At 32.3% G+C, this 19,314-nt stretch overlaps 1 protein-coding gene across 1 annotated transcript in view; it reads right to left on the bottom strand.

Moving 5' to 3' along the window:
• LOC133175436 (CD109 antigen-like) overlaps positions 1-18,998 on the bottom strand; it is a 203,445-nt gene extending 184,447 nt beyond the window's left edge. Inside the window, exons 1-4 of the mRNA XM_061310542.1 lie at positions 18,956-18,998; positions 2,150-2,235; positions 1,630-1,680; positions 1,243-1,319 (exon numbers count right to left, since the gene is read on the bottom strand). Coding sequence (XP_061166526.1) covers positions 1,243-1,298 — 56 coding nt within the window. The 5' untranslated portion in view covers positions 1,299-1,319; positions 1,630-1,680; positions 2,150-2,235; positions 18,956-18,998. The remainder of the gene's footprint in view (positions 1-1,242; positions 1,320-1,629; positions 1,681-2,149; positions 2,236-18,955) is intronic.
• Between the last annotated feature and the right edge of the window lie 316 nt (positions 18,999-19,314).

The raw sequence follows: 19,314 nt of genomic DNA, 5'->3' as shown, positions 1-19,314 counted from the left end.
ATATGCATTCAATACCTACATACCCAAATAAGGCTGAAGTGACTCCCCATCAATAAGTTATTTTTATTAGATTAGCCAAAGATATTTGTTTTACTATTTAAAGCATTTTTCTGAAGACCTAGCTTACATTAAAAATCCAAATTATCTGTAATAAATATTCAAATTTCATAAAAAGAAAATGAGCACAAATTTCTAAAGAGAACATGTACTGTACGTGTACATAAATTGGTGTATTCAAAACTTAACGCAATCAAGGGGTATGTAGTTGTTGGCGTAATCATGAATTAGCACTATACATATCCGTGCCGTGTATTGTATTAGTAAATATTTACATTTCCAATGTCTTTGTCTGAGATAAAATTTCAAATAGTAAAAATACTTTATTTCTACATAAATTTACTGGTTCATCGATAGGCATGGTGAAAAAAAAAATCATGTGCAGGGCGGGACAAATAGAGACAGAAGCGGGGCTTGTAGCACGTGAATTTGCAGAATCAAGAGCATGTAAATATAAGGAATAACTGTCAGATTTTTTGGTTTCATGACGATGATCAATCGATTGGCTTGCGTGATAATTTTATGCATAAACGCCTTCAGCGTTTATGCAAATTATCACGCAAACCAATTGATTGATCATCATGAAACCAAAAAATTTGACAGTTATTCCTTAAATGACTTCATAGCGGTATTTATGAATTAGCACGTCTTTGTCCGCACCAAAGCTGCTAAAATATGAAGCCCGCTTTTTTAAGTACACATACAGTATGTCCTAGCTATTTCAATCACAGATCAATTTCAAAATACACATTTCCAGTACATGTTTTTATGAAAATCAGAAGAAAGTCTACCTTGCTGGTGCCAAAGGGTTTTTTTCTCAGAAAGTTTAAATAATTTGAATTGTATCAAACAAAATGAACTCTGGATTATAATGTAGTCAAACGTATTGCTATTACAGGTAATTCATTCCTTGAAACACTCCATTTATAAAAATAAGCAACATATTGCTCAAAGTAGCTATATCTTTATTGAACACCAAAGAAAGATAAATAACAATTGTTTTCCGTAAGAAATACTACTACATTACTTAAATTAAACTGGTAGAGGTTTATTTTTAGTTTAAAAATCTGAAATTTTTTTTTTATTTATTTCACAGGCAGGGGGATTTATTTTTGACTTGTTGTTTAGAAATGACATTATTACACTGACTACATTGTATACTGTATTAAAAGTAAATCCTCTCACCCTTTCTTAGCCCCAACAGGTATTCCCAGCAGAAGCAACACCAAAAACCTGAACATACTTCCTCAGCAAGCACCTGCCTGGTAGACGTAAAAAAAAATTACATAATATATTTATAATTATTATATTGTAGTGATGTAGACAGTATTACAATGTTAAGCAATATTCAACAGTAGCTAGGGTACTATATCCATATAAGTCATATTAAAGCTGTATACAATGTTAAGCAATATTAAACAGCAGGGGATAATGTTCATTACATCATTTTTGTATTCCATAATATTGTAATCCTAGAAATAATGAATTAATTTTTCTTTCTCTGTTGCAAAAGATTTCCATTACCAAATAAAGGATAAAATGTAAAAATGGTTCCACAAATCAGGATTTTACCTTTTTTTGTGTTTAAATCTCTCTCATGCAATGGTATCTGAATGAATACACCTAAAACACAAATATTTCTAATGTCAGTGCTATTCAAAAGAAATAAATATATGCAGATTGAGACCTAGGATCCCTCTTTTCTGTAATTATATAACAAACATCATGATTATCCAAATAGATGCCATCTTGAATATAAACAACACTTAGTGACTCAAGGCACATAAAAAATTCTATTAAAAAAAATCCCTACAGGTACTTCGCAATCTGTCTCAAAAGTGCAGCTTATACCATTAAAATGTCATACCCCAATAACCCCCAACAGTTGTCATTAAAATTCAGGAGAATGTGTAAATTAATGCTAATAATGGTAAACTTATCTCCAGCACTTTTTTAATAACAAGTCATGGATCCCGTTTTCTGGTCTGAACCTCAGAGAAAAATTGTACGTTATCTCAAGTGCATTAGCATAAAAATAGATGCCATGGGCTAATTACTCATGTAAAATGTTTGGCATAAACAATATACCTACCAAAAACCTCTTAAAAAGAAGACCAATGTCCTGTCTGGTCCTAATTCCACCTGAACAATACTGTCTCTATTTCAACATCTATCTACCTGAAACACCGATAAATATCTAGTTATCTCTAATGCCTGCAAAATAACTGAACAAATTTCAAACAATATGTATCGAGGACTATTGGGAATACACAGAAAAGTTGCCCTCATCAGCAAATGAAGAAACAAGAGGCCCTGGGGCCACATCGCTCACCTGAGCACTCTGGCTATGAAAAAGCAGAAATCAGTTCAGTCTTGAAAAGTTTAAATATAAAACTGGTTCGGGAGGGGGGGGGGGGTTATTTAACTAACTTGAATCTAAACTTCATAGGGATGCTTTTGAATTAATATGACAAATAATGGCTTTGCTGTTCTTAAGAAGAAAATTTTGATTGATATATCCTTTATATTCCTTTGTATGATCCCCTGTTATGGCCCCTCTATTCTCCAGGGGATCATGATTTGTACAAATTTGAATATACATTACCTGATGATGCTTCCATTTAAATATGACTAATGGCTTTGCTGTTCTTGAGAAGAAGATTTTTAAAGATGTTTCCTACATATTCCTATGTAAAACTTTGATCGCTCATTGTGGCCCCACCCTTTGTCCGGGGGTCATGATTTGAACAAACTTGAATCTACACTACCTGAGGATGCTTCCATATAAATATGACCAATCATGGGTTTGCTGTTCTTGAGAAGAAGATTTTTAAAGATTTTTCCTATGTTTTCTTATGTAAAACTTTGATCCCCCATTGTGGCCCCACCCTACCCCCAGGGGTCATGACTGGAACAAACCTGAATCTACACTACCTGAGGATGCTTCCATATAAGTTTCATATTTTCAAGCACAGTGGTTTTTGAGAAGAAGATTTTTAAATGATGCCATTAATTTTTCATGAATTCATAATTATCTCCCCTTGGAAGAAGGCATGGCCCTTCATTTGAACAAACTTGATTCCCCTTTACCAAAGGATACTTTGTGGCAAGTTTGGTTGAAATTGGCCAAGTGGTTCTTGAGAAGAGGATGAAAATGTGAAAAGTTTATGACAACGACGACGACAACAGACAACGGACAAATTTCAATCAGAAAAGCTCACTTGAGCCTTTGGCTCAGGTGAGCTAAAAATTAGAATTAAGAGAAAGGAGGATGGTTTACATGAAAGAAAAACTATTGATGATATTAGATTACACAAAGTCAACATGCACAGATCTAGAGAAGGGATTGGGGTTGGGGGTTGGTCCGGACCTCCCCTGGAATTTGCAGTTATCAAAAGTATATACTGAAGGAAAGAAAAAATGACTTTGGAACACCCCCCCCCCCCCAAAGAAAACATGTACCCCACTATCACCACCATGAAATAGGTGTTTTCATGTTTGGGAAATGAAGTTTAGGGTTTTTTTTGTTGTTATTCTTGGTTGACATGCGACGGCTCACTGTTCAAGCAAATCAAAAAGTCAACTGACCACCACAAATTGCTAATATGACAATAGAATCATACTTGTTAACCTGCTGCAATTAAATAGGAGATTTAGACCTCAACAGTAGAAACAGTCCATGTGGTCCTCTAATGACCACTGCTGAATAATAATTAATATTAAGAAGAAGACAAAACACTATCTAAATATGTGAAGAAATGTTTTCCATGCTCATCATAATAGCTTTTAGTAGCTAATTTAGCCCTTTTGAAGAGTGATCTTTGTTCCTCATAATAGCCTGGAAACCATTATAAACTAGTTATAATTGTAACGGGCACCGTTACAGATGTTCCCCAAACGCTCCCCAACTCCCTTTTGGTGTCTTATTTCCTGTAAGCTTCATTAAATAAGGCAATGAAGTATATTGGTCGTTTTTTCCATTTCACGCGCGCGCACGTGTATGCATGTGCAGTATGACCATGTCATCCCATCTATACTATTAATGTATCTTTATATTCTCAGTATCAAAACATTTCATCAAAAATATGTAAGTTCCGGCTATATCAAGTATACTGGTCATCTTAGCATTGCGCGCACGCGCACCTGCATGCATGTTCATAATGACCATGCCATCTTGTCTACACTTATAATATGTCTGTTTATTCTTAGTATCAAAGCTTTTCATCAAAAAATATAAAAGTTACGGCTATATTAACTATATTAATCATTTAACACATTGCACATGCGCGCATGTGCATGCATGTGCATGATGTCCACATCATCTTGTCTACACTTGTAATATATCTGTATATTCTTAATATCAAAGCTTTTCATCAAAAAATATAAAAATTACGACTATATTAAATATATTGGTCATTTAACACATTGCATGCGAGCGCACGTGCATGCACATGCATGCATGTGCATGATGACCATGTCATCCTGTCTACACTTTTAATATATATATAAATATTTTGAGAATCAAATCATTTCATCAAAAAATATAAAAGTTACGTCTATATCAAGTAAATTGGTCATTTTACAATTTGCGCGTGCGCGCACGTGCATGCATGTGCATGTTGACCATGTCATCTTGTCTACACTTTTAATATATCCTTGTATTCTGAGTATCAAAGCATTTCATCAAAAAATATAAAAGTTACAGCTATATCATGTATATTGGTCATTTTACGCATTGCACGCGCACGCACGTGCGTGCATGTGCGCGCAAAATGACCTTCGTTCCGCAAATCTACATAACATACCTAGTAACCCTAAAAAGGTTTTAACTCAATTGGATGTGCAGTTTCCGAGAACACTCGCGGACAAAAAAGTACCGGAGAAGAAATAAGAATAAAAAAGAATAATAATAATAACTAGACTCTTGTTGCCATGGCAACAAAAAAGTCTTCCGTTCTTCTAAATCTGTAAGAATTTGCTTTTTTCTGTGTAAAAAAACATACATATCATATTTACTGTGAAAGAAAAAAATAACTGGAAAAAAGTCCTTTCAGTACTTAAGGTACTTTGATTTTCATGATCAATCTTGTATACTGCGTTTGGCACCTATAAGAGATATACGAATATCATAGAGCAAGGATAATTAGCAATTAAAAAAAAATGTTTGCAATCATTTCTAAGACAAACAAACAGACGAACAAACAAACTACTATCATAAACTTCACTGTGTATACGTTCTGGCATAATTGTGATGGTGTTATAAAAAAAAATATAATGAATTAAGTTTGTATCACATTAAACGTTAAGTCACTGAGTTTTGTAAAGTTATAATATCAAGATTTGAAAGCATACCTATAAGAAAGATTATTCAGTTACAGTAATTATTCAGCAATCGATCGATTGATTGATCATATGTTGTTTAACGTTCCTCGAGAGAATTTTTCACACACATGGAGACGCCACTACTCGCCGGTGGAGATTTAAAAATTTTGTCCTATACTTTGGCACTTTTCGCCATTGAGCAGTGAGGAATCTTTTTTGTGCCAGCACCTTCTGCGACACGGGACCTCGCTTTATTCGATCTCAAAGGACCGGTCTCCACGTCCCACAATCGAAGTTCATAATACCGAGATGTTTTATTTTTTATTTTATTTTATATTTTCACAAGTTTGTTGCATCAGATTTACTTAAAGATCATACTTCAAGATCATTTCGAACTCAGGCTACTTAATTGCAGTGAATACAGCGTCAAGTGATTTTGATTGACAGGTCAACACACGTGCACTTCGTGTGATACTTTTTAAGCTGAAAAATATACAGGATGTGACCATGCCTGACTATGAAATCAGAAAACATTTAATAAAGAATGGGTGTGACCGATATAGAACTAATTTTTGGTCTATGTAAATGGATAGGAGGATCGGGATTAAGAGGGAATCTCTCTCTCTTTTTTTTCTCTCTCTCTCTCTGACGTAAATTGAACATTTCATAATGACAAAGCTACCATTATAGAATATGAAATTCTGTATACATGTAAATGGTAATTATATTCACATGTTCCAGATTTAAATCTAAAACGAATATATAATTCAAATGCCTAGCTGCACGAATGTCTCCAAATATTAATCAAGACGGGGGGGTGGGGGGGGGGGGGGGGTGGGGGGCTTCAAAAGAATTAGATAGTTTTATGAATTATAAGGAAAAGTACGGACGTCAGTTGCATGTACATAATTATATATCATTGCATAAAATTGTGTTCATTCAGGTATACTTATCCCACATATCAACAGACCTGTACAATTTTTTTTCGTGTTTTTTTTTTTCAAAAGAAACATATAGCGTACCATTAATTCACACAGAATCGCGTTTTCACAATTTTTTTTTTTTTTTACTCTTTGAGTATTTCACAAGAATCCAGGAATCGTCTTTTCACATCTTTTATAATTCCTTGGGTATATAGAGTATAGATCATGTGTCATAAATAATTTAACTTTTTTATCAAATATACATGTAATAACCAAATCTAATCTATAGATTGATTTTTCTTTCTTTTAAGTGGCAGATATCAATTTATTTATAAAGGCTTTAAAACAGTACTGTATTACAATTTTCTATCGCTCAATTCCTTTTTGAGTGTATGTAATATTTTTTAATATCGAAAATAAAACTCGGAAATCGGGATAATTTCGCATTCAAATCATAGAGAATAATAAATCGTCTGCATTATAGAAGGCTTATAACTATCGTATTCTGAACAACTTACTATACGAGATAGATAAAATTGCATGCCTGTCCATCACTATAAACGTATATTCAGTGCTTATAATATATTTACTTGAATTAGGTACCTAACATATATATTAATTTTTTTTTTAGATATATTCATGTGTAAATAAATTAACTGTCAATACAGACTTACACTACACTGGCAACTTTAAACTATACATGCACTGGAAACGGTAACCAACGTACTCTTACATTTAGAAGAGTGAATATGGAACGTCTAAATATTTTGATATGGAGAGTGTATATGTCTGACGTCATCGCTACTATTTCCGCCTTTATCTCAAAAGTTCTATTCTCACTTACAAGTCAGAGTTATCTTTCTTTGCCCATTGTTTACACACTAGGTAAATAGGGAAAATGACGATACCGAAAATCTGCAAAATGTGGAATCTGATTTCAAAACAAATTATATATTTAGTATTTGTAGAATAACCTCTGTTAAACATAATAATATCTTGAAAAAATATTAAAAAACCAAAAAGTTGAAAATTGACCAAAAACAAATTCACTTCCGGTTCGGACAGGAAGTACCGGAAACAAACGAAAACAACTTCGAAACAAAGAGAATGTCATGATCTAATACTCCTGTAAATTTCACATCTTTATCTCAAACCGTTTCCGAGAAAAATTCAGGACAAAAGTCCATTTAAAAATTGGAAATTCGGCTGTAACTTCGGACCGGAAGTGAATTTTTCAAAAAACGGAATTTTATATAAACTTCATATATCAGCCTACTATCATGTGAAAAATTGTGAAAATCTATCCAACCATCTCTGAGAAATCGCGCTCACAAAATTTGGGAGGAATAATAATAATAATAATAATAACTAGACTCTTGTTGCCATGGCAACAAAAAAGTCTTCCGTTCTTCTAAATCTGTAAGAATTTGCTTTTTTTCTGTGTAAAAAACATACATATCATATTTACTGTAAAAGAAAAAAATAACTGGAAAAAAGTCCTTTCAGTACTTAAGGTACTTTGATTTTCATTATCAATCTTGTATAATACATTCGGCACCTATAAGAGATAAACGTATATCATTAGCAATTTAAAAAAAAAAATGTTTGCAATCATTTCTAAGACAAACAAACAGACGAACGAACACCGTACTATCATAAACTTTACTGTGTATATGTTTTGGCATAACTGTGATGGTGTTATAAAAAAAATATAATGAATTAAGTTAGTATCACACTAAACGTAAAGTCACTGAGTTTTGTAAAGTTATAATATCAAGATTTGACAGCATACCTATAAGACAGATTATTCAATTACAGTAATTCTTCAGCAATCGATTGATTGATTGATTGATTGATTATACGTATGTTGTTTAACGTCCCTCTCCAGAATTTTTCACTCACATGGAGACGCCACCACTCGCCGTAGGAGACTGCAAATTTTTGTCCTATACTTTGGCACTTATCGCAATTGAGCAGTGGGGAATCTTTTTTATGCCAGCACCTTCTGCGACAAGGGACCTCGATTTATACGATCTCATCCAAAGGACCGGTCTCCACGTCCCACAATCGAAGTTCATAATACTGAGATATTTTATTTTTTATTTTATTCTATTTTTTCACAAGTTTGTTGCATCAGATTTACTTAAAGATCATACTTCAAGATCATTTCGAACTCAGGCTACTTAATTGCAGTGAATACAGCGTCAAGTGATTTTGATTGACAGGTCAACACACATGCACTTCGTGTGATACTTTTTAAGCTGAAAAATATACAGGATGTGACCATGACTGACTATGAAATCAGAAAACATTTAATAAAGAATGGGTGTGACCGATATAGAACTAATTTTTGGTCTATGTAAATGGATAGGAGGATCGGGATTAAGAGGGAATCTCTCTCTCTCTCTCTCTCTCTCTCTCTCAGACGTAAATTGAACATTTCATAATGACAAATCTACCATTATAGAATATGAAATTCTGTATACATGTAAATGATAATTATATTCACATGTTCCAGATTTAAATCTAAAACAAATATATAATTCAAATGCCTAGCTGCACGAACGTCTCCAAATATTAATCAAGACGGGACGGGGGGGGGGGGGGGGGGGGAAGGAGGCTTCAAAGGAATTAGATAGTTTTATGTTTTATGAATTATAAGGAAAAGTACAGACGTCAGTTGCATGTACATAATTATATATCATTGCATAAAATTGTGTTCATTCAGGTATACTTATCCCACATATCAAGAGACCTGTGCAATTTTTTAATCATGGTTTTTTTTTCAAAAGAAACATAGGCTATAGCGTACCATTATTTCACACAGAATTAGATAGTTTTATGTTTTATGAATTATAAGGAAAAGTACAGACGTCAGTTGCATGTACATAATTATATATCATTGCATAAAATTGTGTTCATTCAGGTATACTTATCCCACATATCAAGAAACCTGTGCAATTTTTTAATCATGGTTTTTTTTTCAAAAGAAACATAGGCTATAGCGTACCATTATTTCACACAGAATCGCGTTTTCACATATTTTATTTTAACTCTGAGAGTATTTTACAAGAATCCAAGAATCGTCTTTTCACATCTGTTATAATTCCTTGGGTATACAGAGTATAGATCATGTGTCATAAATAATTTAACTTTTTATCAAATATACATGTAATAAACAAATCTAATCTATAGATTGATTTTCTTTCTTTTAAGTGGCAGATATCAATTTATTTATAAAGGCTTTAAAACAGTACTGTACATGTATTACAATTTTCTATCGCTCAATTCCTTTTCGAGTGTATGTAATATTTTTTAATATTGAAAATAAAACTCGGAAATCGGGATAATTTCGCATTCAAATAATAGAGAATAATAAATCGTCTGCATTATAGAAGGCTTAGTAACTATCTTATTCTGAACTTACTACTATACGAGATAAATAAAACTGCCTGCCTGTCCATCACTATAAATGTATATTCAGTGCTTATAATATATTTACTTGAATTCGCTACCAAGCATATATAGTTTTTTTTTTAGATATATACATGTGTAAATCAATTAAATGTCAATACAGACTTACACTACACTGGCAACTTTAAACTATACATGCACTGGAAGCGGTAACTAACGTACTCTTACATTTAGAAGAGTGAATATGGAACGTCTAAATATGTTGATATGGAGAGCGTATATGTTTCTAACGTCATCAATACTATTTCCGCCTTTATCTCGAAAGTTCTATTCTCACTTACAAGTCAGAGTTATCCTTCTTTGCCCACTAGGTAAATAGGGAAAATGACGGTACCAAAAATCTACAAAATGTGGAATCTGATTTCAAAACTAATTATATATTTAGTATTTGTAGAATAAATTCTGTTATACATAATAATATCTTGAAAAAATATTAAAAAACAAAAAAGTTGAAAATTGACCAAACACAAGTTCACTTCTGGTTCGGACAGGAAGTACCGGAAACACACGAAAACAACTTCGAAACAAAGAGAATGTCATGATCTAATACTCCTGTAAATTTCACACCTTTACCTCAAACCGTTTCTGAGAAAAACGCCGGACAAAAGTCCATTTAAAAATTTAAAATTCGACCATAACGTCGGACCGGAAGTGAATTTTTCAAAAAACGGAATTTTATATAAACTTCACATATCAACCTATTATCCTGTAAAAAATTGTGAAAATCTATCAAGCCATCTCTGAGTAATCGCGCTCACAAAATTTGGGAGGAATAATAATAATAATAACTAGACTCTTGTTGCCATGGCAACAAAAAGGTCTTCCGTTCCTATATGATACCGTTTGCATTGTTTTTTTATGTAGAAAAACGTGTACAGTATGTAATAATTAAGTTGTAAAGAATCTAAAATTTGTCCTTTCGGTACTTGCAGTTCATTGATTTTTACTGCAAAAATGAATGTATTTGTTGTCCTTTTATATGAAATTGTATGCATGTTTTTATTCATTAGTAGAAGCGTATTTAAACTATTTTTAAATTTAAAAGTTAAATTGGGGGGGGGGGGGGGATCTAGAAAAGAACCTGTCAGTTCTTACAGTACTTTGATTTTCACTACTAAAATGAAACTATCCACCATCCTTATATATAAACATAATAAATTATAAAACATGGAGTGTGAAATTGAATTTTGCATTTAGAGAAGCATCTATATATAAGTCAAAGTAAAAAAAAACAATACTTAATATCTTTTCAGTCCTTACGGTACTTTGATTTTTATTGGCTAATGAAAATAGCTTCCATAGGTAACTTATTGTATGCATTGATTTTTATGTATAGAAAAACATGCCTGTTTATACTACACTGTAGTTAGAAAAAATTGGGTATCTAAAACAGTCCTCTCAGTACTTCAGGTACTTTGATATTTACTGCAATTAAATGTAGTCTTCATTCTTATATATGATACTGTATGTATTGATTTTTGTAAGCAGAGAAACATGTAAACATAACCTTCATGTAAGTTAAAGTAAGAAATGCCCTTTCAGTACTTTCAGTACTTTGATTTTTTAAACCAAAACGAAAGTAGCTGAAATCTACAAAACGTGTTATCTGATTTCAAAACAAATCATATATTTGGCACTTATGGACCTATCTCTATTATGCCTAAAGATATCTTCAAAATATATTTAAAAACAAAAAAGTCGAAAAATGACTGAAACACAAATTCACTTCCGGTTCAGACAGGAAGTTCCAGACACAAACGAAAATCACGTAGAAACAAAGAGAATGTCATGATCTATTATTCCTGTAAGTTTCACATCTTTACCTCAAACTGCTTTTGAGAAAAAAACCGGACAAAAGTACATTTTAAAATTTGAAATTCGGTCATAACTTCAGACCGGAAGTGAATTTTTCAAAAAACGGAATTTTATATAAACTTCACATATTAACCTATTATCCTGTAAAAAATTGTGAAAATCTATCGAAACATCTCTGAGTAATCGCGCTCACAAAATTTGGGAGGAATAATAATAATAATAACTAGAAACTCATTGCGAGCAATGAGAGGTCTTCCGTCCGATTCTGAAAATAAAAGCAAAAATTCACTCTGAAAAAGTGATAAAAGAAATTCAGCGTGAAAATCCAAGAAAGCTAACCATTAACCATTCACTTTTTTGCATCAATTCCTGTCACGACCGGAAGTAACGGCGATACAAGATTTTCTCACGATTCAAATAAACTGATGACTGACTATCAGACCTGAAAGTTTTAGACTTCAGTCGTTTACTGTTGCCAAGCAATATTGTGAGAATAAAATTTTGAGGACAGGTAATCACTCGACCGGAAGTGAATTTTATAAAAAATCTCTGCAAACTTTTTCAATCAAAAAGATGAAAACATACATAAAACTCCTAAAAGACTCTCTATTAACCCTGTAAATCCCAAAGAAAAATATTGAAAAACAAAAAAGTAGCAAATTTAACAATTTTGAATTCACTTTCGTTTGCGACCGGAAGTAAGAACGACGAAAATTAATTGTCGATCAATATATCTACATTTGATGCTCTATCACCTCAGCAGGTTTCATATTCATATCTTTAGCCATTCTCTGTTGATACTGTTTACTTTCTTTTATTCTTTATGTATTCAACTTTTTATTTCATGTAATTCCATATACAGGCATGTCCATGTAATCTTTTTCTGCACTTCTATATACTTCTGCATCAGACCATTTGTCTACTACGAAAGGTTGATCACGATACATTATTTCGCTCGAAATGTCACGGGTAAATATTCGCGCATATCCTTCGGAATGTATTTTCTATTGAATGGTGATGGTTTCAATGAAATTTCAAAATGTATGTTCTTATAACCTGAATATCGAGCTTGAGAAAGTATATTTATCATATTGTACTTATTATATATCGTATGGATAAGTAACACTGAAGCAGAGATTTAGGTAAGATTTTCTACAAGTTTTATTTTCCTGTTTACCCCCAAAGTGGACTATCCCGATTAGTTACACATTCATGGGAAGACTAGAATGTTTCGCCCAAAAACATGTCTTGCCTGCGACGGTCAAGGAATCTGATACCATTTATGTTCAATAACAACATCTTTTAGAAAAAAAATATTTAAATCATTTTCATTAAACAATCTTTAAAAAAATGGTTTTCTTATTTCTGTCTTTTCTGTTCATTTAATATGACACAAGCCTGCATGGGGAAAAAACAATGGCCACGTAATAATTACTATATATTGATTGCTTTAGTCAGGCAAGTTTCTTGAAAAGCTTTTACTTATAACCATGGTTTAGGATCAGTTTTTCCGTGGTGTAAAACAAAAGGTTGTAGTTATCGTATTTCCACTTGTAGTCATGTCGTTTTTCTACTTTGAGATACAGACAAGAAAAATTATAGTAGACGTTTGAGGAAACCCCGGATTAAAACTCTATTGCGAAACAGAATTGCAACGTAATTGTGATGTGACAATCCAACATTTCCTTCACATTTCTTTGATCCTTATGGTACTTTCATTCAAACAAACGCTTGGCTGACTCCGTAAATTCTGACCTACTTATCGGAGTTTACAGAGACAGCCGCCATTTTAGACCCGCTTCAAATTTAGAAATGCGAATATCTAGAGTTTGGATTGATCAATTCTAAAATAAATTATATATAAAGCATTTTCAGAAGCGTCTCTATTAACCTTATTAAAATAAAAGAAAAATATAGAAAAACAAAAAAGTTTAAAAATACGACTTTTTTAAATTCGCATCCGGTAACGACCGGAAGTATTGACGACGCACAAAAAGGTAATTCCCCTCATCTAGAAGACATAACCTATCATCTCTAACAAGTCTCCAGTTCATATCTTAAACCATTTTTGAAAAAAAGGGGGGACAAAATTTCATTTTAAAATCAGAAAACTGTCAATAACTTGGCACCAGAAGCGAGTTTTCCAAATTTTTCTTCTGATGAACAAAGTTCATTTGACGATGCATAATTCCTGAAAGTTTCATTTAAAACCACTGAATAGTTTTTGAGAAATCGCCTGCACAAAATTTTGGGGAAAAAAATAATAATAATAATAAGAAACAGTAGAATCACTATAAGGTCTTCCGTGAAGACGGAAGACCTTAATAAAAAGAAACAATACAATCACTATAGGTCTTCCGTTGTGAACGGAAGACCTAATAATAATAACTAGACTCTTGTTGCCATGGCAACAAAAAAGTCTTCCGTTCTTCTAAATCTGTGAGAATTTGCTTTTTTTCTGTGTAAAAAACATACATATCATATTTACTGTGAAAGAAAAAAAAACTGGGAAAAAAGTCCTTTCAGTACTTAAGGTACTTTGATTTTCATTATCAATCTTGTATAATACATTTGGCACCTATAAGAGATATAAGTATATCATTACCAATTTAAAAAAAAAATTGTTTGCAATCATTTCTAAGACAAACAAACTGACGAACGAACAGCGTACTATCATAAACTTCACTGTGTGTATGTCTTGGCATAATTGTGTTGGTGTTATAAAAAAATATAATGAATTAAGTTAGTATAACATTAAACGTAAAGTCACTGAGTTTTGTAAAGTTATATCAAGATTTGACAGCATACCTATAAGACAGATTATTCAATTACAGTAATTCTTCAGCAATCAATTGATTGAGTGATTGATTATACGTATGTTGTTTAACGTCCCTCTCCAGAATTTTTCACTCACATGGAGACGCCACAACTCGCCGGTGGAAACTGCAAATTTTTGTCCTCTGCTTTGGCACTTATCGCAATTGAGCAGTGAGGAATCTTTTTTATGCCAGCACCTTCTGCGACAAGGGACCTCGATTTATACAATCTCATCCAAAGGAACGGTCTCCACGTCCCACAATCCAAGTTCATAATACCGAGATATTTTATTTTTTATTTTATTCTATTTTTTTCACAAGTTTGTTGCATCAGATTTACTTAAAGATCATACTTCAAGATCATTTCGAACTCAGGCTACTTAACTGCAGTGCATACAGCGTCAAGTGATTTTGATTGACAGATCAACACACATGCACTTCGTGTGATACTTTTTAAGCTGAAAAATATACAGGATGTGACCATGACTGACTATGAAATCAGAAAACATTTAATAAAGAATGGGTGTGACCGATATAGAACTAATTTTTGGTCTATGTAAATGGATAGGAGGATCGGGATTAAGAGGGAATCTCTCTCTCTTTTTTTTCTCTCTCTCTCTCTCTGACGTAAATTGAACATTTCATAATGACAAAGCTACCATTATAGAATATGAAATTCTGTATACATGTAAATGGTAATTATATTCACATGTTCCAGATTTAAATCTAAAACGAATATATAATTCAAAAGCCTAGCTGCACGAATGTCTCCAAATATTAATCAAAACGGGGGGGGGGGGGGGGGGGGGGGGGGGAGGAGGAGGCTTCAAAGGAATTAGATAGTTTTATGTTTTATGAATTATAAGGAAAAGTACGGACGTCAGTTGCATGTACATAATTAAATATCATTGCATAAAATTGTGTTCATTCAGGTATACTTATCCCACATATCAACACACCTGTGCAATTTTTTTTATCATGGTTTTTTTTCAAAAGAAACATATAGCGTACCATTATTTCACACAGAATCGCGTTTTCACATGTTTTTTTTAAACTCTTTGAGTATTTCACAAGAATCCAAGAATCGTCTTTTCACATCTTTTATAATTCCTTGGGTATATAGAGTATAGATCCTGTGTCATAAATAATTTAACTTTTTATCAAATATACATGTAATAACTAAATCTAATCTATAGATTGATTTTCTTTCTTTTAAGTGGCAGATATCATTTATTTATAAAGACTTTAAAACAGTACTGTATTACAATTTTAAATCGCTCAATTCCTTTTTGAATGTATGTAATATTTTTTAATATCGGAAATAAAACTCGGAAATCGGGATAATTTCGCATTCAAATCATAGAGAATAATAAATCGTCTACATTATAGAAGGCTTATAACTATCGTATTCTGAACTTACTATACGAGATAGATAAAATTGCATGCCTGTCCATCACTATAAATGTATATTCAGTGCTCATAATATATTTACTTGAATTAGGTACCTAGCATATATATTAATTTTTTTTTTTTTTAGATATATTCATGTGTAAATAAATTAACTGTCAATACAGACTAACACTACACTGGCAACTTTAAACTATACATGCACTGGAAGCGGTAACCAATGTACTCTTACATTTAGAAGAGTGCATATGGAACGTCTAAATATTTTTGATATGGAGAGTGTATATGTCTCTGACGTCATCGATACTATTTCCGCCTTTATCTCGAAAGTTCTATTCTCACTTACAAGTCAGAGTTATCCTTCTTTGCCCATTGTATACACACTAGGTAAATGGGGAAAATGACGGTACCTAAAATCTAGAAAATGTGCAATCCAATTTTAAAACAAATTATATATTTCGTATTTGTAGAATAACCTCTGTTATACATAATAATATCTTAAAAAAATATTAAAACACAAAAAAGTTGAAAATTGACCAAACACAAGTTCACTTCCGGTTCGGACAGGAAGTACCGGAAACACACGAAAACAACTTCGAAACAAAGAGAATGTCATGATCTAATACTCCTGTAAATTTCACATCTTTACCTCAAACCGTTTCCGAGAAAAATTCCGGACAAAAGTCCATTTAAAAATTGGAAATTCGGCCGTAACTTCGGACCGGAAGTGAATTTTTCAAAAAACGGAATTTTATATAAACTTCATATATCAGCCTACTATCATGTGAAAAATTGTGAAAATCTATCCAACCATCTCTGAGTAATCGCGCTCACAAAATTTGGGAGGAATAATAATAATAATAATAAAAAGAAACAATACAATCACTATAAGTCTTCCGTTGTGAACGGAAGACTTAATAATAAAAAGAAACAATACAAACACTATAAGTCTTCCGTTGTGAACGGAAGACTTAATAATAATAAAAAGAAACAATACAATCACTATAAGTCTTCCGTTGTGAACGGAAGACTTAATAAAAAGAAACAATACAAACACTATAAGTCTTCCGTTGTGAACGGAAGACTTAATAATAATAAGAAACCGAGTAAAAACAATATGTTCCCAAACTTCGTTTGGGGAACATAATTACCATTCTTCATTTAGTTACCAATTATAGAGCGAATAATGTCATCAAACAATTCCAAAACCATTTTGGATTTCTTCTTTAAATAAAAAATGTATTTCCTGCAATGACCAAAAGCAAAAATAGAGTTCCAAAAAAGGAATAGAATTAATGCGGATTCCCTATTTTATTTTAAATTTATGAATTTAATAGGTCATCAAGATTCTAAAATCTCCCTTTTATTTAAAAGAAATTAACAAACAAACAAAATTAGAAAATTACAGGTAAAATATAATCTATAATATATCCAAAGGTTTGAGATATTGTAGGTAAAATAAATCAAGGAAAAGTGACTTTCAAATGAATTTTAACAGATTGTCCACAAGTAAAAATGACTTTCAAAGTATTTTCAACTTAGCTCCAGGAGTGAAGGACAGTGTTCAAAATTCAGAATTATTTTCTATGGAACCAATGGTCTACATGAGTCCTTCCAAGGCCTTAAAATTACCATCAAAATTATAAATTGTTTTCAAACTTTTATTGATCTCCATGAATATACTACAATGTTTTATGTGTTCAGGTGAAATGAGAGTATCAGTCACAGCTCATATGAATTAACAATTTGAAAAATTAAAATTGAAAGGTCATAACAGAGTTTGTCTTGATCACATAACCATTTTAAAATGTATTCATATTGTTTCTTAAAACATGTATGAAAAGCACAATTGATATAAAATTGATAAAAATAACTTACCTATCTCAAATCTAATGTTCAATGGTGAATTTATAATCAATATTTCCAATTAAAATGCAGGGAAGATAAACAATGTAATTTAAATGCATAAACCATTATACATTATAAACTTTTGTTTCCTGGCAAATCATCATTGGCCTAAAATTATGAGAAGGACCCATTTAGTGATACTATTTGTGTTTCTTTCTATTTGTATGTTGGCTCGATCAGGACAGATGTTAATTTTAAACACCAGCAAACACGAAGGGGCCATGAATTTCACAGTTATGGTACAGGGTCCATCACTTATTACAGTCATGCCACCATATTAACTAAAGAACACAGCACTGGAATACTGCATTAATTTTGGGGGGTTTTGTTAAAATTGGTTCTGCTGTTCCATAAAAGAAGCTGAAAATGTTCAAAAGTTTACAACTACACTCTGCTTTTGAAGAATTGTGTCATCCTTGTTATTTGACCAGTACACAGTACATTTGATTCTCCAGCTTGTTATCTTCTTGGAATCATTACTTAAAAATCATTACTCAATTATTTTAAACATTATAGCCTTAAACTTACTAAGGAAATATACCTGTTTATATAAAGCACTTTGGTAACAATGGTCTTCACTGAATCGTACAAAAGTAAAAAAGTATATATTCAAACTGATCAATAATTCAACTATTTTTTATGCACTTGTCCACAAGCATTAAGTAAGTTACAAACTCTTAAGATATTACTGATCCTTTGAGAACTTTCACTATTAGGACATGTTTTGTGGTAGGGACCACACCAATGATGCTTCTGACAATGAGGGCTCTGACAAGTTTTAGGATGTTTAAGAGAAAACAAGTACCTGGTAACTAAAAGAAACGGGAGAGGGGGGGGGGGGCTCTAAGCTAACAGCAACACATGTCAACAACTTTCAAATTTCCTCTCAGCCATTTCCGACCATGAATTAAAAACCTTTCCTGTATTGACATACAAATAATTCTACACGATATATTGCAACTAGGTCAAATAGTGTCTGGTCTATGTGTTAATTATGCTTTCAAATACACAGCACCTTGCTTTTAGGAATGTTACTATATATACTTACTGCATCAAATTACTGTGTGATTTACCTTACACAAGCAGCTACTCTTGCTGAATAAATGTTTCAACATTAATTCCTTACAATTATCACCTCAGATATTGGTGTCCATCTATATATATATCACGCGGTATGTGTAGACTAACAAGAGCTGTCACACATATTCTGTACACGTACATTTGGACACTTACCTCTTACTATCTATCCAGTTTGTTTATCTACGTCTTACCCGGTCTTTGAATAAAATCTATTTGATTCGCTTCCCTTCGTTGACTTCATTCAACATCGAAACACGTGTTACTCGGAATTCCTCGGGCTTGACGATTCCCGCCAAAAGTCAACGAAGATGATATTAAAATCGGTCGCAAAAATGTTTAAATTAACATTTTTAAATACCATTTCCACAAGAAAGGGTTAAAAAATCTTTTTCTTTCAAAGTAGAAAAAAGTATGTTTAACATTTTTTCTGTACACTAAACATACCTATCAGTGCATATTTAATATTTTAAAAATATTGAATTAAAACATGAATATATATGAAAATCGGGGAT

Source organism: Saccostrea echinata, unplaced genomic scaffold (genome assembly GCF_033153115.1).
Source record: "Saccostrea echinata isolate AGI-Se365-2 ecotype Australia unplaced genomic scaffold, CSIRO_AGI_Sech_v1 ptg000062l, whole genome shotgun sequence".
Taxonomy (NCBI): domain Eukaryota; kingdom Metazoa; phylum Mollusca; class Bivalvia; order Ostreida; family Ostreidae; genus Saccostrea; species Saccostrea echinata.
Note: the sequence above shows the minus strand (reverse complement) of the source record. Positions and strands in the feature narration are given on the sequence as shown.